Source organism: Lutra lutra, chromosome 12 (genome assembly GCF_902655055.1).
Source record: "Lutra lutra chromosome 12, mLutLut1.2, whole genome shotgun sequence".
NCBI lineage: Eukaryota > Metazoa > Chordata > Mammalia > Carnivora > Mustelidae > Lutra > Lutra lutra.
In genome coordinates, this window is record NC_062289.1 from 76,206,876 (window position 1) to 76,233,253 (window position 26,378).

General features: G+C 50.9%; 1 protein-coding gene across 1 annotated transcript in view; it reads right to left on the reverse strand.

Annotated features, from left to right (window-relative positions):
• Window positions 1–26,378, reverse strand: part of MYO18B (myosin XVIIIB) — a 254,335-nt gene that overhangs the window by 186,416 nt on the left and 41,541 nt on the right. Inside the window, 3 exon segments of the mRNA XM_047697085.1 lie at window positions 123–315; window positions 2,173–2,263; window positions 5,457–5,630. Coding sequence (XP_047553041.1) covers window positions 123–315; window positions 2,173–2,263; window positions 5,457–5,630 — 458 coding nt within the window.

The following is a 26,378-nucleotide window of genomic DNA, read 5'->3' on the forward strand; positions in this document are numbered from 1 at the left end:
AGAGCTGGGAGCCAAACAGTTCACTGCGGGGGGCAAACGTGATGAAGCCAAGGGTGACTGAAGAACCAGACTGTTCCCCACACCCTGGCCAGCCGCACGCCCTCCATGGAGCCCAGTCCTACCTGCCGGTAGCGCTCCAGCGTGGACACGAAGGTCCGCTGGTAGAAAAGCAGCTGCAGGCGCTCGTGAGCGTAATTGCGGCAAAGCTCTTCGAAGGTGGCTGCCCGGTCCTTGCACTGGTGCCGTGGGTTCTGGAAGCCCGGACAGTCCACCACCATGATGGAGGCCATGGAGAGGTGGTGGGAAGAGAAGGACCTGGGGAGAGAGAGGCAAGGCCTCAAGACCATGTGGAATCATAGAGCCCAGCCGGCCCATGTCTCCCATTCCCCCATTGCAGATATGGTGAAACTGAGGCAGCACACTGGGTGGGTGTGGGGAATCCAGCAGATCTGGTGCGAGACTGAGGCTCACCGCTTACGGGCTGTGTGACCTGGGGCAAATTACTTAACCTCTCTGAGCTAAGGTTTTCCCAACTGTTAAATGATGGTTCTTCCAAGCCCTCACTGCCTTGGATCAATCTGATGAATCTGTCGGGGTGGACAGAGGAGGGATTATTGGCATCAACATGCAGGAGTTGAAAGCTGTTGGAGACAGTCACACAAGGGCTCCAACCTTCCCTCTGCGACAGAGCGGCTGTGTACCTTGGGAGAGCTGCCCAACCTCTCTGAGCCTCAGCCAAGAAAAAGTCAATGATGGCCACAACCCAGAAGGACGCTGGGAAGGCTGGAGGTGATGAGACAGGCTCTGAGGGCCAGGTTGGCGGTGGGGTTCATGCTCAGTAAAGGTGGCCTGTTATTATTATTAATCATGATGATTATCACGATCAGCCCTAGGCTCTGCAGGGCGCTTAGCTCTTCTGCACAACCTGCCAAGGTTTTCCTCCTATACCGCAAGGCCAAGATCAGCTGCCACACACAGATGCGTGAAGACTGTCAGTTAATGCTCAGAAAGCCAGACATCTACGAGGTGCTCGTAGGTGGTGGGGGAGTGGGTTCTATATCAGCGAGAGGCGGTTTAAAGGATGCGAAGCAGCAGCCACCCTCCGGAGGCTGAGGCAGCTTCTTCTGCCAGCAGTGCAATTCCCACCCCCAGGACACCTTCCTCTAAGCACGCGCGAACCTCTTCGTTTCTAGATGCTATGTCTGTGGCCTCGGATGGCAATTGCTCTAGCAACAGGAGAGCAAGCGGATTCCGTGTCCCAGAATCACCAGAGAACCCCAGCTGCCCTGCACCAGACCTCGGACCTGCTAGCAGGATGTGGAAAGCCTGAGGATGCCTCCCGCCTTTGGGCAGGAGGGTGGGAAGCCCTTGTGGTATTAGACACCTGACTCCTGCCTGCTGCAGCCTGGTAGACACATTTCAGAGACATGTCCTGGCCCACTCCAAAAAAAAAAAAACAAAAAAAAAAAAAAAAACAAAACAAAACACTGGCACCCCACCCTTAGCAGGAAATTTTATTTTTTTAAAAGATTTTATTTATTTATTTGACAGACAGAGATCACAAGTAGGCAGAGAGGCAGGCGAGGGGCGGGGAGCAGGCTCCCTGCTGAGCAGAGAGCCCGATGCGGGGCTTGATCCCAGGACCCTGGGATCATGACCTGAGCTGAAGGCAGTGGCTCAACCGACTGAGTCACCCAGGCGCCCCGAGGAAATTTTAAAAAGAAATGGACAAGAGCGGCACAGTGGGTTATTCAGAGAAACATGGAGTCCAGAGCTCTGGCTGCCTTCCAGCCCCACCTCTCTTCACCTCTATTAGCTCAGCTGTATAATGGGCTGGCGTGCAGAGTCAATGATACAAGACGGGAAACCATGAGCTCCAGCTGTTGTCCTTACTTAGCAGGGGGCCCCCAGACTGTCAGATTTTATTGTTGGTAGTTTGTGATCACTATTAGGAAGAACTGTTTACATGCATTATCCCTTTTAATCCTCGCCATGACCCTGGGGTACAGAGCTCTTTTACAGGTGCAGAAGGTGAGGTCAGGGCGTTGAACATTTGCCTTTGGGTGGCCAAGGGGGAATTTAAACCCAGCTCCCCAGCTCAAAACCTCACTCTTCTCCAGCCCCTCCAAAACCCCACTGTGCTAAAGTGCTCATTTGTGTATCTGCTGTTACCTGTTGATGAGTGAGATCACGGCCGCAAAGAGCTCTTGGTACAGGCCTGAGGCCATCCCCTCCACACACTCTACGCCTGTCATCTTGAGCCCTGGAGAGGGAGAGGGAAGGGTGGGCATCCATGGTTAGGACCTTTCCTGGGGCCAAGGGCAACATTCTCCAGACATCGCTGGTGGCCTTAGAGAAACCCCCTCCCTCACATACATCCCTCCACTGCTGAAATTACGTACCCACACTCTTAGAACCAAGTTCAAGTGCCTTATCAGGACTGATGGGGTTCTGGGTCACCTGGCCCTCCCTCTTCTCCAGCAAGCACTACTGCTCATCCCCCGGGGAACAGCCCAATGTCACCACTTCAGGGAAGCCTGCCTTGATTACCACCCCATTAACCCAATTCCCAGTCCTACCTTGCTCCTTTCTCTTTAATCAGTTTGTGACTGAGGTATGACCAACCTACCAAAAGCCATACCTACCTATTTATAGGTATTTATACATCGTATAAATCGTACAATACATAGATATCTATACCTATATATAGGTATTTATACATCGCGATGAGCTTGAAGATGTCAACTCTAAGAGATTCCTCCCTCCTTCTTTCTGCCTATGTGTGTGATAAGAACACTTCACATAAGATCTACCCTCTAAAAAGTCTCAACAATGGACAATACAGCATGGTAACCAGTGGCTCTATGCTGCCCAGTAGACCTATTCGTTGGCTGGTCATCTTAGTCGTCTACTTTTTCATCTGCGTTCTAGCGTTCATTCATCCTGCGTGAATGAAACTACGTACCCGTCAATCATTCTCTCCCATTTGGCCCTCCCCTGAGTCCCGGGCAACCGCCACTCTATTCTCTGCCTCTGGGAGTGTGATTATTTTAGATCCCACATAGAAATGGGGACATGAAATAGATGATCCAGTCGTAAAAAATGAAAATCCACCCATTCCCTACAATGTGGATGAACCCAGAGGATGTTACGCTATGTGTAACAGGCCAGACCCAGGACAAAGTCACCTTGCTTTTAAAGCACTCTGAGTTCAGTATATTTTTATTTGTGTGGTTAGTTGTTCATAATGCCCTGTGCCCACCCTGCCCCGTGCCAGGCTGGGAGCGCCCCGAGGATGGGGATCGTCTCTGGGTGTGTTGGCTCCCAGACCCCAGTGCCTGACACGTAGTAGGCACTCAGATAATGTTTGGTGTTTCCCCCTTTCTGGAGGGAAGTTTGGCAGTTCTGTGTCAGAAGCTATCAAATATTCGTATGCTTGGACTTCATAATTTCACGCTAGGGCTTTTATCCTAATGAAATATTCAGAGAAACAAAGATTTCTGGGTACATATGTTCTCCCAATTGTTGATTAAATTGGATGAAAATCGCCTTTTTTTGAAACAACCTGAATATCCAACAATAGCAAATGGGTTAGACAATTTGTCGTCCATACAAAGCAGTGCTTAAAGCCAGGCATGGACGAATATGGAATGAGAGGGAAAAGAGTCTACCTGTCACGTTAGGAAGAATGAAAATGCTTTGCAAACGATTAATATAGTAATGGTCTCGATTTTGTTTAAACACAAAGGCGGCCTGTTAAAATTAGCCAGCCTTGATGAGGGTGCATGGAACAAAGCAGAACAAGAATGTGGGAGGGGTGGGTCACATCGGAAATCCTGACCCTTAGGTGTTGCTTCCATTCACAGCATCGGAAACACGATTTTCACATCTGCACTGTGGCTGGAGACAGCAGTCCTGCTTGTACATTCCAGGCAGCCCGCTGCAGCCCCAAAGCACTTCCCTTCCTTCTGTTAGCTCCACCCCCACCAACCTGGGCTGTTGCTAGGCAACCCACAGCCTCTCAGCATCTCTCCTAAGCCTGCTGGTCCCCTGTCTGCTTCACACCTACCCTTGATACCTTGGCCCGAGAGGTAATTAGTGTTAATGTCTGAATGCGTGTGCACGTATGCTCATGTGTCTGTGCACATCTGTGTGTTTCCTGCAGTGTGTGTGTGTGTGTGTGTGTGTGTGTGTGTGTGTGGTGTGTGTGTCTGTGCATGTGCATACATGCCTATGAGGTGTGTGTCCATGGGCATGTTGTGTATGTGTGCTATGTGTGTGCTTGTGGGGTGTGTGCGTGTGTTTCAGAGAGGAGGAGGAACCAAGAGTGGACTACAGCTCATACCTGGACCTAGAAGCAAACAAAAGGCTTCCAAGTGACATTAGCCACCAAGCTGAGACCCCTAGAGTGGAGCAGCTCTGAGGAACTAAGGGGCCTCTGAGAGATGAGTCCCACAACCACAGTTCAAAACAGTGCGACCCACTAATTAATACCAGACTCCGAGGTCTCTGGGACAACCACCCAGAGACTCCTGGGGCCCCAAGGGGGTCCCTCGGCCCTCACCTCCTGCAGCCAAAGCATCTGATGGGTGATGGCTACAGATTTGGAACCTAGCAGATCACACTCCTGCAGGTGCCATGCAAGGCCATTCAGCTTTCTCCCACATCAGTTCAAAGCACCCCCATTCCTCCAGCCACCTAGGCTAAAATCCTAGAAGCTGTCCTGATCCCTCTTTTCCCACCTCCTCCCTCAGGCCCATGCTATCCTCTCTATGTATGAAGCAGACTTTGACTGTGTCCCACCCAACCCAGTTCCACTACCATGTCCTTGTGCAAGCACCAGCATCTCACCAGGCGATTTTGTTAGGTTCCCATGTGGCCTCCCTTCTCCGAGTCATTCCCCAGGCTTCCCCCTGCCTGAGCCATTCAAGGAACAAGTCAAATCATGGCATTCCCTGCCTGTGTCCCTGCATGGTCTCTCATGGGTCTGAGCATAAAAACCACAGTTTGCAGAGTCCTCCCTGAGCATTAAAACCATAGTTTGCATAGTCCCCCCCATCACCTCTCATCTACTGGCCTCATCTACCAGCCTCCCAGGACCTCTAGCCATCCTGGCTTTATTTCTGTGCCTCAAACTGGAAGGCCAGTCTTCCCCCGACAAGGTAGGGGCTCAACAGATGTAATCGCCAATGGAAAAGCATTGGGCCCCTTGGTACTGCTCATCACAGGCCACCCTCCCAGGTTTCAGCAGAACCTTCAGAACCCTGGACAGCACCAGTTGGCCATAAGAACCATGCATATAGGAACCAAGTCCACTTCTGCCCACATGGGCCTCCCCTGCACCTAGAAGGTCCGCATATAACAGGTCCTGATGAGTAAGTGAAGGCATGATGGAGCTTCCATAGGGCCTGAGCTGGGGGGTACCCAGCCTACCCAGAGAGGCAGCAGCACAGCACCTGAGCTGGTCTCCTCTTCCTCAAGGCTCCGTCGGCTTGGCCCAGATGTCACTTGCTCGATGATCTGTCGCAAGTGGTGCTTGAAGGTGGCCGTGTTCAGTTCCTCGTACTCACAGCCCAGGGCCTCAGCTGCGTGGTTTGCCCACTCAAACCGCATGAACTGCTTCCGGCCCACTGTGGGAGGAACACAGCACAAGTATGGTGGTAAAGTCCTAGGTATGGAGTGGGTGGGCTTCCAAGAGGACCTCAGGGGTCTCACCACCTCCCACCCTCTAGGCTACCCACCCTCAGCAGGGAGCCTCAACACCTGGCCTGAGCCGGGGTCAGGTTTCCCAAGAGACATGCTTATCCTACTTCTTCACAATTTGCATTGTTCACTTTTTCAAAGCAATTAAAATGATCACGAGGACCCTCTAAAGGTGGAATTAGAGAATTGTTAGTAAAAGTATCCACTCCTGTATCCACCTACCTGTCCATTCACCCACCCACTACCATCTGCTGCCACCTACCTATACTACTGACCCAGCCACACATTCCACCATCTCACCACCCACCCATTTATTCAAAACACACACTTGTTGAGCTCCTACTATGTAACAGGAACTGGTTAGCCACTGGGAAATCAATGATGAGCAAGACAGACAAGGTGACTGTCCTCCTGGAGTTTACAATCTATTGAGAGAATAAGACAATAAACAAGTAAACAGATAGATGAATAAGATAAATTCAGGTGATAATATTATAAAGTTTTTCCCCTTAAGGAGAAAATAAAACCAAGAGATGAGGTCAAGAGAAGTTGAGAGCATCCCTATGGATCCATGGTTGTCATAGAGGGCTCTGTCTGAGGATGGGATATCTGAACTGGGTTATGAAGGGTGAGAAGGAGCTGACTACCTAAATAACCAGGGAAGAACTTTAGGGGTCAAAAGGTGATACCGTGCAAAGGCCCTGAGGCAGAAACAAACACAGTGTATCCAAGAAAGACCAAGAAGTCCAGGTGGTTGGAATGTAAGGGGGAGATGAGGAGAAATCAAATGAGATTGAAGAAGCAATGGGGAACCACTTTATGAACTATTATAACGCCATTTAAGATTAACAACAAAGATTATACAACCCGAAAAATGCTTACAGCCAAACATTAAATAAAAAACAAATTAGGAAACTGTACTAGAGAATGATGTCAACTCTGTAAACCATTCTAAATTATAAAATAAAATAGTAAGGGAAGCTGGGGTGTCTCAGTCGGTTGAACATCCAACTCCTGATTTCAGCTCAGGTCACGATCTCAGGGTTGTGAGATCAAGTCCCACATCAGGCTCTATGCTGAGTATGGAGGCTGCTTATGATTCTCTCTCTCCCTCTGCCACCCCCACCTTGCTCTCTCTTCTTTCTCTCTTAAATAAAAAAGTAAGTAAATAAAATAGTAAAAAGGAAATATTTCCAAATATTAACAGTCATAGCTGGCTAAAGGGATTTTGTATTTTCTAAATTTTCTTCCAGAGTTGTGTCTTCATTTTGTAATCCAAATAAAAAAAAATTAATGGCTGATTAAAACAAATAACAGTGCCATCGTTAAAGAATTTCCTCCCATTGTTTATCTCCCCATAAATGTATTTCCTTCTTTGAAATAAAAATCAGAACTGCCAACAGATTTTTCAATCCATCAGAAAGAGATAAGGGCCAAGTTCTTCAAGATAACCTCTTGAAGAATCAGCCTGGTTTAAGGCAAAACTGGACATCTGGACAAGGACTTTGTGTGGGACTCACTACTCAAGGAAAAGGAGCTCTGGCCCCAGGTCACTGAGGGGCCACAAACAGCCATGCTTACTGACAACTGCCTCAGTGCCAGCTACTCAGCTCTGATCATCACAAGAGATGATTCCCATTTCACAGATGATAATACTGAATCTCAGGAAGTAACACAGCTAATAAAAAGTCCTGCCACTTGCAAAAATGATGAAGGAGGTGATGATGGTGGTGAAGGAAGCAGTCACCATTCATTGACCCCATTTTATTCAACATGTCATCTTTGTGCAGCTCAGGGTTTCTGGTGTCAGAAAGTCTGCATCAGAGTCCCAAGTGCAACCCGTGAAAAAAATCAGTACATGTTAGCTGTGATTACTTCTTATCATCATCATCATCATCATCATCATGAAATCCTCACAAAGGCCATCTTGTCATTTTCATTTTACAGATGAGAAAACTGACTCAGAGACATCGCCAGAAATCAGAGGGACGCGAAGTACTAGAACTACTATTTCACCAAAGTCAATCCATCAAATACCTCTTTTAGGAAATCTGCCATATCTTTGTGACCCTAGATCAGACTTTCTTTAAAATGGACTCATTTATCTTTTTCACTCAACTAAATACATTGTGAAAGGGAATTTTATAGTATTATCTTAAATGAGAACCCCTCTGCTGGAGGGAGTCACTGAGAGGATGGTTTCAACCCCTCCCATGTGAAACAGACATTCGGCCCCTGTTCCCCTGGGGAGCCATCTTTAAGGTTGGAACCTTAAGGGAGTGAGGTGTTGTTGAGACCATCTGGACTAAATATGTGACTCTGTATAAACTTTTAAGATTCGGGGTGGGGGGTGTGGAATTGTACAGGGCGGGCCAGTGGAGGCAAGCCTCGTGTACAAGTTCCCTTGCTAATTCCACATGCTGCCTACCAATCTGGAGTGGTCTACTACTTTCTTTGACCTCCCCTTCCCCTCTGTGAGCTGGGGTCAATTCGCAGACCAACACTATTATCACCTGTCACAAACAGAAAGTAGAAATAAATACAATATGAGCACAAAAGTATCTTTAGATTCTAACTAGATACAGTTACCTGGGAGCCAGAGTTCTGGTTCTCTCTTTGTCAAAATCCAAGATTAGCAAGTATTAGAGATTTTAAAGATGTTATCCCTGAATAAGACTTCTTTCTTCCTGTGTTGGGGGTTGCAAGGGAATTAAAATAAGAGATAGTGTTCTAGGTGGGTGATGTCCTGTCGCTCTCCTGACGTATTGACCCTCTTCTGCCACTCTCCAAAATATTCCCCCCCGCACACCACCCACAGTGACCTTCTGTACCTCTCTGAGCTGAGGAGAAGTCAGGAAGGGAATTGGCAATGGCTCTTTGTGAAAAGAGGAGCAGCGAACGGACTCAACCCGACTCCAAATCCTGCCTGACAAGGGGGATATTTTCCCAGTGTGCTCACTGAGGACACCCTGCTGGGGAAATCCAGGAAGCACACAGGGAGCTTTGCCAGGAAAATGTACTTTGTTTCCAGTTCCCTGAAGCCTGGCTGGTTCACAAGATTCAACCCCATGGGTTCTTCTATCTTTCTTCAGACACAGGTGGAATCCAAAACCTCTTCAGTGGGGCCTGAGAAAGGGACAGAAACATGGACACTGGACCAGACAGAACCTGAGTCCCTTTCCTGCCTTCTACCATTCCCAGCTCTAGTCTTTGGGCAAGTTGCACTGCCTTTCTGGGCCTCAGTTTCATCTTCTATAAAATGGAGTCATAAAACCCCAAGCATTTCCTCATTGGTATGCAAGGATGGGGTGACAAGTTTACACTTACATGGAAGATTCCCAACAGAGTGCCTGGCCCTGAGAAAGCAATCAATAACATTCTAGTCCCATCTCTACCTGTGAAACCCAAGCAGGCACCACTCACCCAACAAGGACTGCTTCATTCTGGCAGCCACAGGGACTCCTCCTGCAGATCTGTCTATCTGTGGCTTCGCAAGAGGATTTGGGGGACGGATGACAAACCAGCACACTCCAGATATGGGCCATGCCCCAAGGATTCTGAGCCAACTCCGCGGAATGGTGGACACATATTGGCTCAACACCTCCCACCAACCTACGCCAATGCCAAGGACAAAGCTGTCCTCCGAATGCTGCCGGGGTTGGAGATCCCTGCCCATGGGATGCGCATGGACACGATGGCTCCCTCTCCTGAGAAGCCATCACTTGATGAACAAGGACAGCCATCAAGCAATGGCACGTGCCATGTGCCAGGCACTGTGTTAAGTGCTTCCTTTGCCTCTTCTTTACTTTCATCAAAAGCCTCTGAGATCATTCAAAGGTGGGGAACAGACCCAGCAAGGTCTAGCTTCTGGTCCAAAGCCGCACAGGGAGTAGTGGCCGAGCGGCGGGATTCCCAGGCTCCTGTGCGGATATTCAGACCGTGCGGTAGCCGCCTGCTGGTTTGCTCCAACACAGTCTGTATATTCATCCTTCTATCCAGATTAGAGCCGGTGCCAGGAAGTGCTCAATAAACATTTGTCAAGTGGGTGATTAAATGATGGAAGGAAATCAAGAAAGGAATGCACATTTCTCGATGATGGCCAGCCCTGCCTACTTTCCCTCCCTGCTTCTCCATTAAGACTGGGGAGACAGCATCTCTGTTCCCCTCTCCCCATGGCACTTGCCATCGGAACCTTTGAGACAGCCTTTTGTACTGGAAAAAGATCAAATACGAAACCAAACAAAAGTGAGGGAGGCTGAGAGACAGAAATGGAAACAGAGAGCCAGGACGGAGCTGGCTCCGAGGAGCGTGCTCTTTGTGGGGCAGGTTTGTGGATTTCCTCCTGCCTCTAGCCCGCTCCACAGGGGATCACACACCCAATCCAGGTGCTTTCCCGCCACCCACTAGGAGGTAAGGAGCCTGTGCCCAGAAAGATGCCAAAGCTAAATGCGGAGATCATTTCAGGCTGGTGTATTTGGCTGCCCTGGCGGGAACCAGGACTCCGAGTCAGGTAGAACTACAGTCTGGCTTCTGCACACGTCATGCAGGTATCTTCTCCCTCTCCTGCAAGCCCTGCACAGGACGTGTGCTGTTGAGCAGTAGGAAATGTTCCCTGGCAGCCCACCCGTTATCCCGCCTCTGTCTCAGCCACCCAGGAAAAAGAAATCAGAATGCACATGTTTGACAGCATCACAAAGGGGGCCTTAATATCACATCAGCCAGCAGCATGAGCTGTACACCTAGCCCATGCCAGGCGCTGGGCGGAGCGCTGAACACTGCTGCCTCATTTAATCCTCCCCACCGCCCTGCGAGGTCAACAATAACATCACCCCTTGAATTACGAGAAAACTGAACCTCAGGGTGACCTTCCAAGGCCATGAAGCTGGTGAGAGGCAGGGACAGGATTTGAATTCCAGTCTCCTGACTCCGCATTCAATATTCTAAGCACAACGCCGTGCAGAGGGGTCTTTTCTCATAATCAATATTGATTTCAAGTCAGAGTCTAGGGCAAAAACTCCAGGACCCTTAAAATCCCCCTTGGGAATCTCACATTGCCCGTAGCATACAGTACTGTAAATTATCTTCACAAGTCCAGCACAACAAGTTTTCCCTCGGGCAGAACAAGGAAATGGGTGGCTTGCTTTTGGGGGCCGTGACTTACAAAAAGAAATGCACCCGTAACCTCCAGCCTCGCATTTGCTTTGCACGCATGGTTGGATTTACATAAATACAACGCATGTATGATTGGAACCACCCACCCCTGAATCTGTTCTCTATTATAAAAAAATTATGTGCAAATGCCAAATCTGTTCTGATTCTTAGTGACAGATGGTCCATGCATCTCACCATGGCCTGGAGGACACACACCCGAGAGTGTCTATGCTGAGGGAAAGGACAGTTGTGTGACCTTGGCTGATCGTTCGACTACCTGCGTTGTTAGGTCTGCAGGCTGGGAATTGTTAAGCCTGATTTTATAGGAGAAGCTACTGAGACACAGGAAGGGATACTGCCCTGCCCTAAGTCACACAGCATGTAAGTGGCTGACCTAGAACTTGAGTGGAGGTCTCTGATCCCCGGGTCAGAGGCATGGGGTTGGGGCGGTTCTGGTACCCTACATAGCCCACTTTAGATCTAGCTGGAGCATACACAGGGGCTGTATGTAGGTCAAGTCAAAACGAAACGGGGACAAACTTTAGATGGCAACATGCGGGTTTGTGGGGGAGACCTGCAGCAGACCTGTCACAGCTCTGCCATAGCCCTGGGGCTTATTGTGCTCCCTCCTCACCAGGGCGTTCTCTCCCAATAGTGCTTGCTCATGCAAGCGGAGGCTGGAAGGGCCATGGAATTAAAATCCTCAGCCCTCAATCAGTGACAGCAGGTGCCCTTTGAGCAGGATAACTCTGGGTGTGTGTTCTATGCTGCCCCCCCCCCCCCCCCGAGGTCTCTGGCAGGACTGAACCACAGTTTGCCCACAGCAGTGGCTAACTTGGTAACGTACCCTCCGCGGCAGCCTTCCTTCCCCTCTTCCCCTCCCCAAGCTTCTCCCAATACTTCCCAAGATCACCTCCCACAGGAACCGTCTTGGCCTTGAACCCTTGCTTCAGCAGCTGTACCCACGTCAGGTGCTAAGACTCGGAGAGGGTTTGAAAGGCTGATCACACTTAGCAAAGTTTGGTTTCGATTTCCCTTCAATTTTTGAGGCCAAAGGACAGTTCTCTGAAAGGCACCCAAGGCTTGACAGGCTGCTATTTCTTTGTGTCTTTGTCTGTTCCTCTGTAGACGTTTGCACATCTGGGGAAGGCCTGGCTCCAGCCAGTGTGCCAACGAGGGAAGGGCTGAGTCAGAAACTCTCCATGTGGCAGAGTGGTATGGAACAGAGCAAAGCAGCCATACAGCTGGGGCTCAGTTCCCCAAAGGGGCTCCTCATAGCCATCGTTCCATAGAATGTTCATCCATGTCAGTGGGAAGAGATGAATCCTGTATCATATCAAGTTGGTCTTTGTTTGCTGAAACAACTTTCTTAACTGCAGGACTTCTCAGAGCCTTGAAAGCATGTCTGATGAATCTCCAAGAAGGGAACATTCTGTTCAGACCAATTTGGCCTCAGACCGCTTTTAGGAGCATCTTGAAGGTCTAATGTCCCACGAGACCCTAGTTTAGAAAACGCTGGTTTAGGAGGAACCCTGGACCAACAGCCTTTCCCAAGTCACTCACCCAAGGTCACTCTGCTGGTAAGAGGCAGGCTGGGATCTGAATGGAGAGGCTGCACAAAGGAGCAAATGAGACACAGAAAGAAGGAAGGAGGAAAGGAATGCAATGGGACCAGTTTCTGAGTTGCTCAAATCCACCTGCATATATTCAGTACAAAAAAGAGAGAGAGAGAGAAAATAATAACAAGACTGCTTTCCCCCGTGCACCACGAGTTCAATTGCTATCAATTACTGCGGCCTCCTGCATTTAATAATAACCAAGTTATTTCCCCTTCCAACAACTTCCAACAATAGCCGTGCTGTTGCTGAATTACTGAGCATTACGTGACATATTTACAACACTGGTGCATCTGGGTCACATTTCCTCACACAGAGGTTTACAGTTTGGAGGCCCGAGAAGAAGGAGGCCACCTGCAGGGAAGAGATAAGCCTAAAAGTCTAGAGATGCTAGAAGAAAAAACAATAGACACACTGCCTAGGTTTAAATCCCTTCTCTCCCACCTAAAGCCCTGTGACATTGGGGAGGTCCTGCCACCTCCCAGAGCCTCTGTTTCCTCTTCTGTAAAATGGGAATCTGCTCCCAGGAAGTTTTGGGAAGCCTCAGTCAGGTTACAATTGCAGGTCACTTAGCACAGCGTCTGTTCAATAGCGATCAATCGGCTCCTGTAATGACGATCACGCTCTGAGATTTCTGCTCTTAAAGGGAACAAATGGGTCAGCCAGAGAAACCCCAGGAGCCCATTCAATTCAGGTGGCTGTGGCTTCCCGCTCAGGGGTCCCCAGCAAAGTCCTATTGTTGGGATCATGGAAAAGGCAACCCTCTTACAGACTGGAACATCAAAGCCCTTCCCGCTGCTGCTGCTGCTTCTTTTTTTTTTTTTTTTTTTTTTTTTAAGATTTTCATTTATTTACTTGAGAGAGTGAGAGAGAGCACCTAAGAGCATGAGTAGGGGGAGGGGCAGAGGGAGAGCGAGAAGCAGACTCTCCACTGACCAGAGAGCGAAATGTGGGGCTTGATCCCAGGAACCTAAGATCATGACCTGAGCTTGAAGGCAGATTGTTAACCCACTGAGCCACCTAGGCGCCCCTGCTCTTCCTTCTTCTTATGGCTTCTCTTGAAACTCCTTGCTGCCTCCCCTCTGCCCTCCCCACCTGATCCATATATTTGGCTTTGGAGAAAGTTGCCATCTGCCCCAGGACCTTTGCCTGCCTGCCTAGTCTGTGCTCCCTTGCAAGGCCTGGCCTATAAGCCATCTATAACCCAACCGGAATCACTCAGAACCCAACTGGGATCACTGCTCACACCCTAGAGGACAATGCACAGACCACTCCCAATGATCTGGGGAACATGAGCAGGTGTTTTGGAAAAAGAAGTCTCACCAGACAAATCACCTGGGGTAGCATCAGATTAAACCAAGGGAAATAGGGCTGCATTCTCGAGGGACTTCTCAGAACCTGGAGTATGCCAATGGGTATGGGGAATTTACAAGAGAAGAGGGCATGGGTAGGAGTCTCCTGAGCTAGTATGATCAAGAGGCTGGAAGGAAAAAACAGACATGGCATCTTTGGAGTGGTGGGAACCATGGAAAGAAGCGGGAGGCTGGACATCCAAAAACAGATTCAGACTGGCTGCGAGATTTTGAGTACGAGATGTCCTTTCCGAGCATCAGTTTCCACATCTGTGAAATGGATGACTCCTCTCCCAGAGGGTTGTTTGAAAGATGAAATGAGACACTAGATGTGAAGCTGGCTGAGAATGTCCCTAGCGCCGGTGATCTGAGCAGGGTAGGGGGAAGGCATGACAGGTCGATTACCCTGGGGAATGCTAGGAGCAAAGGCTCAGGGGCGGGGCCAGCAGCAGGTGCCTGAGTGCCTGCCTGAGCCACACAGCCAGTGAGACAGAAGCCAGGACCCAAGCAGTCTTGATTGGCCCCAAGCCAAATGCTTTCCTCTACAGTCAAGTGTCCCTCAGCAAGACAGGAAGAACGGGTCACTCCACCTATCACACTGTCCCCTCTGGAGCTGCTTCCTGGGGCCCCAGGAAAGCCAATGAACAGCTGGTGCTTCCCCAGCGCTCACCCCATGTCCAGCCCGGTGCTGAGTAAGCACATGATCTCACAAATGCCCCAGCCACGTGAAGAGCTCTCCTTACGATCTGCATTTATTGATGATGCCATGGACTAGTCCACATCACGTGGCCTAAAGAACAGGAAGGAAGGCTTTAAGGATGGAACTCCTCGGCCCCAAACTGGGTTGCTCCCCTCCCCAAATCCACCACCTTAGATAACTTACTTGACTTCTCCAAGCCTCCAGGGACTCACCCATAAAATGGGTACAACCTCCCATACAGGGCTATGAAGATCTAATGGAATAACCAGCATGCAAATCACGTCTGGCAGAGAGTGGATTCTCAACAAAGAGTAACCGTGAACAAGTCCGTAGGGTGGTCGCGACTGTATCCGCGCTATTGATGCACGCCTTATGGGAATGGTGAGTCTGGGCATGCGCAGTGGAGCCATAGCGATCTTCTCCCCTCCCCCTCCCGCCCCAGTCCCAGCCCCAACCCCCACCTCCCACGCCCCACCCCCAGCTCTGCCCCAACAACAGGTTAGTAGGTTCTCTGGTGATCAAGGCTTAAAGAGAGCCCAGAGGGCATCTGTTCTAACCCCATGAAGCAAGTCCTTCCCCTCTCTGAGCCTCAGTTTCTGCATCTGTAAAATGGGGCAATAGCACTCACTCCGTGAAATGGCTGAGATGGCCAAAGCTCTTAGAGTTGTGCCTCGCACAACGTAAGCCAGAGATAAGCATCAGCTGCCCTGTTATTATTTACGGGAAACGGAGGCAAAGAAGGGGGGAGGGGAGGACAGGCCTTGGCAGGGCCAGCCGCAGGCTAGTGGCTCGGCCTCTGCGAAACCTGGTTGTCCAGGTGTTCCAGCCATCCCACTCCGGCCACCCCAGGCATGGGGCCACCGGCGAGCAGAGCCTTGTAGCCGTGGCCACTTGGGGGTTTTGCCCGGCTTTTTAAAACTATAATTGTTTACATCCCTGAGCAACCATTTCAGCTTAATGAATGAATTCAATATGCTCCAAAAACGTGGAATAAATCCTTGCCTGTGGCCCAGAATAGGCCCGGCTGCACCAGCTGTCGGGCAGGGAGCCAAGCCACCAGCAGGGGTGCGGCTGAAAAGGAGGGACTGTGTCTGCACAAAGGCAGGCGGGCGGGACTGGCCTGGGGCAGGGACAAGCCTGGGGGATGCTGGGTCCAAGGGCAGATCAGTGCAAGCATATCAGTGCAAGTTCTAGGTTGTAGGGCCCAGTCGCCTCTTAATCAGAGCCCTATGTCAACCCAGCTTCACCCCTTCAGTTGGTACCTTGCAGGTGGGAACACAGAGGTCCCAGGCTTTGCTTGAGCCACTGCACCTTGACTAGGTGACATTCTTCTGTCTGGAGCACCCTCCCTACTTTCTTCTCAGTTTTGGAGATTTAGCTCAAGGTCCCCTAGAAGGGTGGGACCCCTTGGATGGGGCTATCCACTTTGAACTTAGTGTCTCCTGCTTACCGTGTTCTCTGAGTATCTTCTGTGCACTTGTCTGGGTCCGTCTCCCTCAATCAGACTAAAATTTTTTCTTGGAACGTTTGGGTGGTGTCCCAGGGCAGCCAAGGCATTGAAGAGAAGACAGGGAAGGAGGAGAGGAGGAGGAAGATGGAAGGAGGAGAGGAGGAAGGGCTGAGCAAAATGAACTCAGAAATGACCCAGGAACCCAGAGACTGGGATTCTGGACCTGTCTCTCCCACAACCTCACTGTGTGACCTTGAGCAAGGCCCTATCCCTCTCTGATCCTCCATCCCTGCCTGACCCAAAGAGGGGCTCAGGCCGGCACAATTGTAGCCCCGTCTAGGCAGCTGGGTCTCTGTCCTCACGGGGTGTTCACAGATCAGGCAGGTGGGATGCCTTCCCTGGTTTCTGCCGGGGTGGACCCAGGCTATGAGTGGCCGAGCTTACCATCTGAGGCCCTCTGCAAGGAGGAAACATACGGGCCCAGACTGCAGCTGTCCTGCTCCTCCTGACTCAGTGACTTGATGTCCCTTTGCCCAGATCCTGAAGAAATGAACAGTCCTGGTCTCCTGCCACCTGGGGCCCAGACACCAACCCAAATTAATAATAATAAAAAAATAATAAATTAAACCTCCCATTGGCCTTCAGAGCAAAAGGAAAGCAAAGCAATGGGGCCGTCCAGGCAGGCATCACTCATCCTGGGGCGACTGGGAATTCTGAACATGATTGTCGCTTTTGTGAAGTAATGAGGGACAGTAGGCAGAGTGACAGTCTCGGGCTTTCTAGGGAGAGGGCTCATCATCTCTTATGGCAGAGAATCCCAGTCTCAGTGCTCCCGGGAAAAATACAGAGGGAGTGCATGGACGCTGAGCTCAGGTGTGCAGCTTGTCTCCTTAGGAGCAGGAGGCAGGGGGGCTGTGGGCCAGGCAGGGAGAAGCCACTGCCAGGGGCAGGGAGCCCGGGCAGGGTGCGGGAACTGCAGATGGGGGGTCCTGGCTGACGCCACCCAGAACCTGATGTACTTCATCTGTGGAAACAGAAGTGAGTATTCACAAGCAGAGAGGGGACAAGAGTGGTGGACAGAGGAAGTGTCCCCAGAGTGGACTCAGTAAGTCCTTTGAGAAATGTCAAGCCTTCCACTGCCCTTGAGGGACACAGGGCCCAGCAGAAAGAAGGTCCGGCTTTGTGCCACTTAGAGCTATGTGACCCTGAGCTAGTGACTTCACCTCTCAGAGCCTTAACTTCCCCACTTACAAATGGAAAGGAAAACAGAAGTGCCTATGCCACAGGCTTGAGAAGGTTCCATGAGCCAACCTGGGTAACATCCAGGGGATGTGAACTGGGCCGAGTACATCCAAAAGTCAAGCCTTGAACACACCCTTCCATCCAGCAATTCTGTGTCCAGGAGACCATGCTTCCAAAATGCTCGCTCCCAGACACCAGCTCTGCCTATGAGCATGTCCAGTGCGGCGCTGTCTAGAACACCAACACTGAGAAAGCCACCTGAATGGCCCACAGGAGGGCAGCTACACCTATGGAGACCCCCCTCCCCATAACGGGCAGATCTCTGCAGTCAACAAAGAGAAGTAAGGACTTCCCGATAACCCAGTTGCCGGTCCCCACCACTGCAGACCGGGCTGTGGTCGGAGGAGGCCCACGGGACTGCATGTTCCTACCCCAACCTCCCTTGAGTCTGCCGTGACTTTGAATCAAAAAATCCCAGAGAAGAAACAAACAGAAACAGACCTTGGCCTGTGAGAGCAGCGAACTGCCCTATATGACACCATCGTGGTGGGACATGCCATTATACCTTCGTCACAATGCAGAACAGGCAAAATGGCACGCATGAGCCCGAGTGGAAACTCTGGCCTTGAGCTAATAACACCAGGTCCGTCTAGGTACATCCATTGTAATTAATATCCCCTTTGCACCATGACCAATGATCCCTTTGAGGGCAGAGGGACCCTTTCTCCTCTATTCTTTGGCATGGTTTCCATTTCTCATAGGAAGACAACTTTACAGTGGGATGTTCTTGATGGTTTATAAACCCAAACCAGTAAAATGCTTCGGGTTGATGGGATCCCTGTATTGGCTCCCACCTGCCTTCTGCAAGTGGGGTCTCGTGCTAGCGTGGGGAGCCTCTGACCCCCTCCTCCAATCCTTGGATGCATGGCTCTGGCTGCTGGATATCAGGGTGTCCCAGCAGAAGGCGGGGGAGTGGGGGGGCTGGGCTTCCGTCATGACTACTATTGTCTCTCTTTCCTGTGTCTCCCCCACCCCCGACCAGGGCTCCCCAAGTTATGACCCCTTTCATTCCGGGGCTGACATCTTTATTAGAGCAGGCGGGGAACCTGCCATCTGATTGGCAACCTCCCTTCATCATCCTATTACGACGCCCCTCCTCGGGTTATATATGGGCTTGGCAGTGTCATATATTAGGCAGAAGGGTCAGCAGCAAGTGGACTGGCAAATTTAGTGAAAAAATAATAAATTAAACCTCCCATTGGCCTTCAGAGCAAAAGGAAAGCAAAGCAATGGGGCCGTCCAGGCAGGCATCACTCATCCTGGGGCGACTGGGAATTCTGAACATGATTGTCGCTTTTGTGAAGTAATGAGGGATAGTAGGCAGAGTGACAGTCTCGGGCTTTCTAGGGAGAGGGCTCATCATCTCTTATGGTGACGGGACCACAGCAACCCTGAAAGAAGAGTCCGCGTCAGCCTTGCGAACTCCAGCTTTGCTGGGGAACCCACCAACTCCTCCTCATATGGGAGTGGACAGACTTTCCATTAATAATCATACTAGCATTAATAACCACGATGACGGAGTTTCACGTATTCAGATTAAGTGATGGGAGCCTCACAAGAACCCTGGGAGGAAAGAACTATTATTATTCCCATTTTACAGATGAGGACACTGAGTCTCAGAGGTCAAGGGAATGGCCGAGATCACGCAGGAAAACAGGGATTGAACACGGATCAGCCTGGTCCCAGGACCCACACCTTTAGCCTCCATTCTGAGCTCTCCAAGCTTGATCTTGCTTAACGGGGTAACTTTCCAGATGCAGGAACAGGGAGTGGAGACTGAACAGAGACATGAATAGCAATTAGATGGAGCTCAGGAGGAGCTCTTAGGGGAGATGTGAACGTAATGAAAGTAGGGAACAGAAGTGTCTTCTTGCCACCTCGGCTGGGAGCTAGGAAGCCTTGGCTGTTGGATTCTACAGGCTCTGTGATTATCCTAACTTCCAACAGCCAGAACTTACCACGTGCCCAGCGCTGGGTTCAGCCCTGGACATACAGCATCTCCGTCCATCTATATGGTGGACCTGTGAGGTCAATGCTCTTTTCAGTCCCACTGTATAGGTCAGAAAACTGAGCCTCAGAAAGCTAGTGACTTGCTCAAAGCCACTGTGGCACACTGACTGCAACCCTATCTCCCTGCCTACACATTCTAGAAACTTGCGGCTGCCCCTCTCCCAGGGTGGTGCCTGGCTCCCCTGGCCCTTGAAGCTGTCAAAGGCTTATCACCCATAGAACACGGCAGAAGGGACACTGCATGATATCTGAGGCCAGCTCGGAAAAGGGGATACAGCTTCCAGGTTGCTCGCTGGGAACTTGCACTTGAAGCCGCCATGCCAAGAGGAAGTCCAAATGAGCCCATGTGGGAAGACTGGAAACCGCACAGGAGAGGGAGATGCCCAGCCAGTCCCCGCCTCCTCCAAGCCCCTGCTCCTTCCCTGCCAGCCACCATGAGACTGCAGCCTCAGGATCAACCTCAAACTGGAGCCACCAGCTGAGCCCTTCCAAATGGCGGACCCACCAGAGCCTCGGGAGATAGTGAAGTGCTTGTGTGTAAGGCATGGGGCTTGCGGCTGACTTGTTACATAACACAGTAACCTGGCCAGCCCCCAACGAAGCAAGAGACGGAGTCCTCGCTTTGACGTGAGCCCACCTGCTCTGAGCACTGCCCTTGCACTGCCCTTGGCCCTCAGGAACTTCTGCTGAGCCATGGAGAGAGCACTGGACTGTGAGTCCACACCTGGATTCTGGTTCAGAACACGCTGTTCATTAGCACAGATGGCTCATTGTACACCCTTGGTGAGGAGCATCCTCTTAAGGCTCATGTCCTTCATCCACCAAAGGGGCTCTCACCTACCACCCAGCCCACCTTGCGGGCTGGCTTTAATGCCAGTGGAGACTGCCAAGCAACCAAGATACTTGGCACAAAGAAGGAAGTCCCAGCTCGCTGAATGCTTCCCATGTGCCACACCCACAGACCCAGAAGCTGAGGCCAGAGAGGGGAGATCACTCTGCACAAGTTAAATCCCATAGCCAGGAGGTGGGGAGGCCTGGATTCAAAGCCAGGGCCCTGCTCCTCCCTTTACCCTCTCTCTGTCCTTATCAATCAAGTGAGCTCCAGAGAGCATCCATTTGCTGCCACATGAAGCCCACGGGCACTGGCTAATTGTTGTATGGGCCACTTTTTGCCAAAGGGAAGAAACAGGAGGTTGGATGAATGGTTTCCTGATGGCTCCCAAGGGATGGCCCAGGCCAGGAGCCTCGGTTAACAGCAAACCAACCATGATGTCGAATCACCCATGGTTTTCTGCCTGCCAGGCGGAGCCAGCCCCCAAGCGTCCTCCCACTGCCTTCCCAAGGGACCATTCTGGGACAGCAAGTCTGAGAGACAGAGGGGAGGCGGAGATGCTGTGCAGAGCGGGGGAGATCCGCAGTCCCTCTTCCCCCAGAAGAATGCATCTCCTAAGACCCAACAGCCAGCTGGGGCTGACCTCTGCAAAGAAGTCACTTGATAATGAACCAAGCAAGCCAGGAGCTACCTTGCCTGTCCATGGGAGGTGGCCCAGAGTCAGGCCATTAGTAGCATTGCCACCTCGAGGGAGCCCCCAGACAGCTCTAGAACATCCTTTCTCCCTCCTCCCCTCCCCTCCTCCTCCTTCCTCCTAGGCTTAGGCAGGTTCCATAACTTGGCCAAGGTCACACCCCGCTGATAAAAGGCTAAGCTGAAATCCAAATCAGAACTGGCTGATGGCGAAACTCCCGTGTCCTTTCCCCTCCTAATCCTGGGGGAAGGCAAGCCTCTAACTTCCAGGCTGTCCAGGGCACAGCTGATGACAGGAGAGTTCCCAGCTCCCCTCCACAACCCCCTAGGCAGCCAGCCTCTTGGGGTAAAGGCCACCACAGAGGCCAACAGGACCGTGAAGGGGGTCGGGGAGAGGCATGGTGGGAGAGCTCTGCAGGAGATCAGGGGGCCCGAGGGGGCCTGAGGCGACTTTAGGAAGAACAGGATATGATCCTCCCCACAAAGGAGGAGGCTCAGGGCCCGAGGGTGACGCCTGGCGTGTGTGATGTAGGTGCTGAAGGCTCAAACAAACCAGAAGCCATGAGCACACTGGGATCCCACGGTGATCTGAGGGTCTGGGGCCCCATCAGCCTGAGACTACCCGCACGTGCTCAATGGCCTTTCATGGGGCAACCAGGTCTGGGGGCTGTGGCACGGGCTTGGCCCCTGGGATAACGACCTTTGGTCTTTGTCCCCAGTCCCTGGCACACGACTCCAAAGACCGTTGGCATTTCTGAAGGGAGAAGGGTCTTTTGCACACTAATGAATGGCTGGGGTCTGGTTGGGGTAGGGGTGTGGGGGAGGTACTCCATAGCTTCAGGACAAGAGCTGGTCACCAGGAAGACCAAGTCATGAATAGAAATTTAGAACTTTAAACCTTGAACCCTGGACCTCTGAGCAGGGGAGAGGGGCTAGAGGCTGAGTAATCAATCATCAGTGGCCAACGACTTCATCAATCATGCCTAAATAATAAAACCACCGTAAAACCCCTAAACTAACACATTGAGGAGCTGGGGGGTGGGGGAAGGCACGTAGGGGAGGGGAGCCCCTCCCCCATGCCTTGCCCATTTGGCTGTTCCTGCCTTGTATCCTTTATAATAAAGAGATACGTGTAAGTAAAGGGCCTTCCAGGGTTCTGTGAGCTTCTCTGGCAAATTATCAAATCTGAGGGGGTGGTGGGAAGCCCCCAACTTTATAGCGGGTCGGTCAGAAGTACAGATGGCCCAAATATGTGGTCCAGGTCTGAGGTCAGACAGGCCTGTGGGACTAAGCCCTGTGAGACTAAGCCCTTAACCTGGGGTCTGCACGTACTCCAACATCTGCATCGAATTCAATCGAATTGTAGGACACCCAGTTGATGTCTGGAGAATCAGAGCATCAGCTGGCCTAAGGAAAACACCACACATTTGGTGTCAGAAGCAATTCAGAGAGTCCTGCTGAGAAAGTGACCCCACCAGCCCTCTGGGAGCCTGTGAGGACAGAGACAGCAGTGTACAGGGCAAGAGAGGCACGACCTGCGGTCCCCGAGTTTGGGCCCAGAGCTTGGGCAGACCTGGGTCCAAATGCCACCTCTGAGTTTAGTTGTGTACGCTGGGGGATCGGGACAAAGCTCTGGCCAGCCTCAGTCAATCCATTTGTAAGATGGGAATCGTAATGGACCTCTCTCTTCCCAGGCTGTTATTCTAAGGTGGCAGTGACCCTGTCTAGAAGCTCTCAGCCCAGGGCCCAGAAAAAACAAATCAGTTCTGCATTAGCAGATGACCCTCACGGCCCATTGCAAAGGTGAGGACGGCGGAGGGAGATTTGCAGGAGACCGACCGGCCAAGCCTCCAAGCCTCGCCCTGGAACATACACACTGTGCAATGTCTCTTTCTCTGAGAAAAAAGAGTTCTTCTCTGAGAAAATCTCTTTCTCTGAGTCTCTGTTCTTTACTCCATCAGAGGGAGAGGCATGACGGTGAACACTTCTGGGCCCACACTTCACGAGCCAAGTCCTGTGCCCCACACTTTTGGGCACCAACTCAATCCCCACAATGAGCCTGTAAGCCGGGGGCCACTATTGACTCCATTTTACAGAGCAGAAAACTGAGGCTTGGGGAGCACCCAGCAGGCTGACTCTGACTCCTGCCAGCGGCACTGTTGGTCCTCACCGGATTTCCGAATGAATCAGGTCTGATCAAGAGGCATGACCGAGGTAGCCGTGCTTCTGAAACGGCCGAACACTAAACCGATATTTGTGGTGGCTGTTGTCGTTGCCCTAACAGTTCAAAAACCCCGGGTCCGGTTATGAGCCCTAAAATGTCCCCACATGGACTGATACTGGTTTTTTTTAAAATAAGATCAGGGCTTTCAAAATAAGGAAGCCAGGCGCACTGGGAGGAGATCATCATTTTAGTGGAAAAAAAAAAAAACCCTGATTAATGGAAATGATTCTTAATATATTTCAAAATGATCTGTTATGACACAAAGCAAAGACATTTATATATGACTTTGAAATTCTTAATAGCTGATTTTAGAGCAACCTATTATGAAATCTTCCAGAACAGAATATATAGTAAGTAAATCATCGGGCAGGCCTCCCAGGCAGACTGATGGCAGCTCCTCTTAAAATAATTTATAAGGTGGGGAGGGGTGGGGGGGAGGCTGGGAGAAATTATTGCCATAATCATGTATTAATAAAATATTTATATATGTGACTTTCCCCTTTTATCGTTACAGGCAGCTCCAGGTACGGGCCAGGTCCCTGAGCCCACATCAGAGGGGGAGTCCCACATGCCCCAAGGGGAGAAACCCCATGGACAAATCCCTCTTGTGACCGATCAGTGGGCCAGGGGACTCTGTTAGCCTCTGCTTTGTGGTATTGGAGGTTGACAGGGGAAATCGGAAGGCAGGTCCCACCCATCTGCAGGCCTTGCCGAGTGCTGGGGTGGGGGTGGGGGGCAATTCTGTGTCAGCTCAGTGCAGCCAAGAGGCAACCCACTGGGCCACCTGGAGAGAGCCACCTACACTGGGATGGATAACAAAATCCTAGACTCGTCTTCTACTGAAGGATAGCCTTGAACCAGCCCCTACTGATGACCGATCCACCATCCCTTGCCTGGTCCATCCCAGAGCTGCCATCCTGTACACGTCCCGGTCTGGCACTGTGGATCCCTCTCCATGCCTCTCTGCTGTTTCTGTCTACAGGCACCCACTCAGCTCGAGCGTGGGACAGATAGGAAGTGGGGGTGTTAATGTCTCCAAGGAGAAATCTTCAACCGGAGAAGCAAGAAGTGGTGAGTAAATATCCCGGCTCCCTCGTCTCCTGGGTAATGCAACCGGGAACCGTGTTTCTCAGAGTCACCCGAGGTCCCCAGTAGAACTGGGTTCTGGCTGCCCGAGGGTGACGCACTCACTAAAGTATCTCCTGCCTTCCCTTCCCTGTCTCCCTCCCGTACTGCTGATACCCTCCCAGAAGGACATGTGCAGCCACATCTTTGTCTCAGGATCTGCTTAAGGGGACCCAGTCCAGGTCAGCCTCCTCTCCCATATTCCATTTGATCTTCCCACCAACTGCATTCTGTGCCCATTGAAAGAGGGGCCCACCGAAGCTCAGACTATTCTGATGTTCAATCCCAGTTCATTGCACCAAGAGCCTCAGCTTTCCCTTCTGTAAAATAGGCTTGCTTCCTTCCCAGCCCATGGATGTCCCGACTCTGAACCTTCAGGGCTTTCCTGCTCTGATCTCTGCATTCCCACCCTCTACCCAGTCAATGCACAAAGCTGGCTGATGGTCCCGGTTAGAAAGCCTCATGTCTGCTAATAAGATGATAAATTCACAAGAAGGCACCCCATTGTCACAGCCTCTCATATCCCTCCCTCTGCTGGGTCTGGGCACAAAGTGGATGTTGGCCCTTTTCAGGGAGGGGGATGTGTTATGGGCTGAATTATGTCCTCCCCAAATCCATATGTTAAAGTACTAAGGCCTAGGACTTCAAATTGTGACTGTATTCGTTGATCGAGGCTTTAACATGATAATTAAGGTAAAATGAGGTCCCTGGCGTGAGCCCTAATCCAATGCGACCGGTGTCCTAATCAGAAGAGGAGCTCGGGACACAGGTGCCCAGGCGAGCGCAGGGCCAGTCACTGCGGGAAGGCAACCCTCTGCAGCTCAGAATAGAGGCCTCGGGAGAAACCAACCTGCTGGCAGCTTGACCTTGAATTTCCAGCCCCAGGACTGTCAGAAAACAAATTCGCCAAATTAAGAACCTCGAATCTGGCCCAGCGGCAGAATGTCACATCTGATAAAACTACGACCAGAGACAGAGGTGACTTGCTTAAGGCCACACATCAAGTCAGAGGCAGGGCCAGATTCCTAACATCCTCTCTCTGCCATGGTTGGGTCCAAGGGGGACGGGAACTTTGGAGGCATGAAGCTCCCCAGTAGCTGTGATCTTCCATGGGGATGGTGTAGGATAGGGATGGGCCAGCTTCTTCTGTAAAGGTCTATATAATAGTAATTATCTGAGCTTTGCAGGCAACACCATCCTTCTCTCAAATCCTCAACTCTTCCATTGTGGCAAGAACATAGCCATAGATATGTAGATGAAGGGGCACGACCGTGTTTCGATGAAACTTTAATTTATGGATCCTATAATCTGAATAACATAAAATTTTCACACATCCCCAACTATTACAGATAGAAAGATAGGTAAATAGATAGATATTCATCTAATTGAAATAACTACTTTTAGCTTATGGCTGTCCAAAAGCAGACAGAGGACTAGATTTAGCCCCATAAGCCATAGTTGGCTGACCCTTCCTGGAGACAAAGCCAATTGTAGGGGTAGAGATTTTACTAGATCATTAAGAGCTCTGCAGGGAAAGAAAGGCAGCTCAGGTTGGAGATGCAGCCATGTTCTCACACCATGGTGTGTCTGACAAGGGAGCTGAGAGTGAGACTCTAGAGTCCCATAAGCAAAATCGTAGTGATGCCCCAGTACCCAATGTGTTGAGCACGTGGCCCACGACTCATTTTTGGAAAGGCAGGTGGCATTTGATTTTTCACCTTTGCTCAGTCAAGCATGTATGTCCCTAGTTTGGGCCACCAGGGCGATCCCTACCTTACTTATTTCTGACTCAGCTTAACTTCTAGAAATTTCCAAAATCAAATCGGTGGGCCAATATATGCAGCTCACGTGTATGAGAATCAAAAGAATGAAGCCCAAGGCTCAGGAGGGTGGGGATGGCTGGAATGATGTGCCAGCCTATTCCAGAAGTCTGCTGCCCACAGACAAATGACCCAGAATGTCAGCCAGAGTCAGCACACAGCCCCAGAGGACAGACCTCAATTCACATGCTTTCATTCAACAAGTAAATCCCAACTCTGGGCCCCAAGGAAGTCACTCCCTACTAGAAAGTGCTAGACAAAAACATGATCACAATACAAGTCACCATGACTCTCATGGAGGCGGGAACAAGGTTGCTCTTGATCCTCACTGTCTCCCCGGAACCCTTTACAGTGCCAAAAGAGACCAAAGAAATTGGTAAGGGAAGTGAGGAGACTTGAA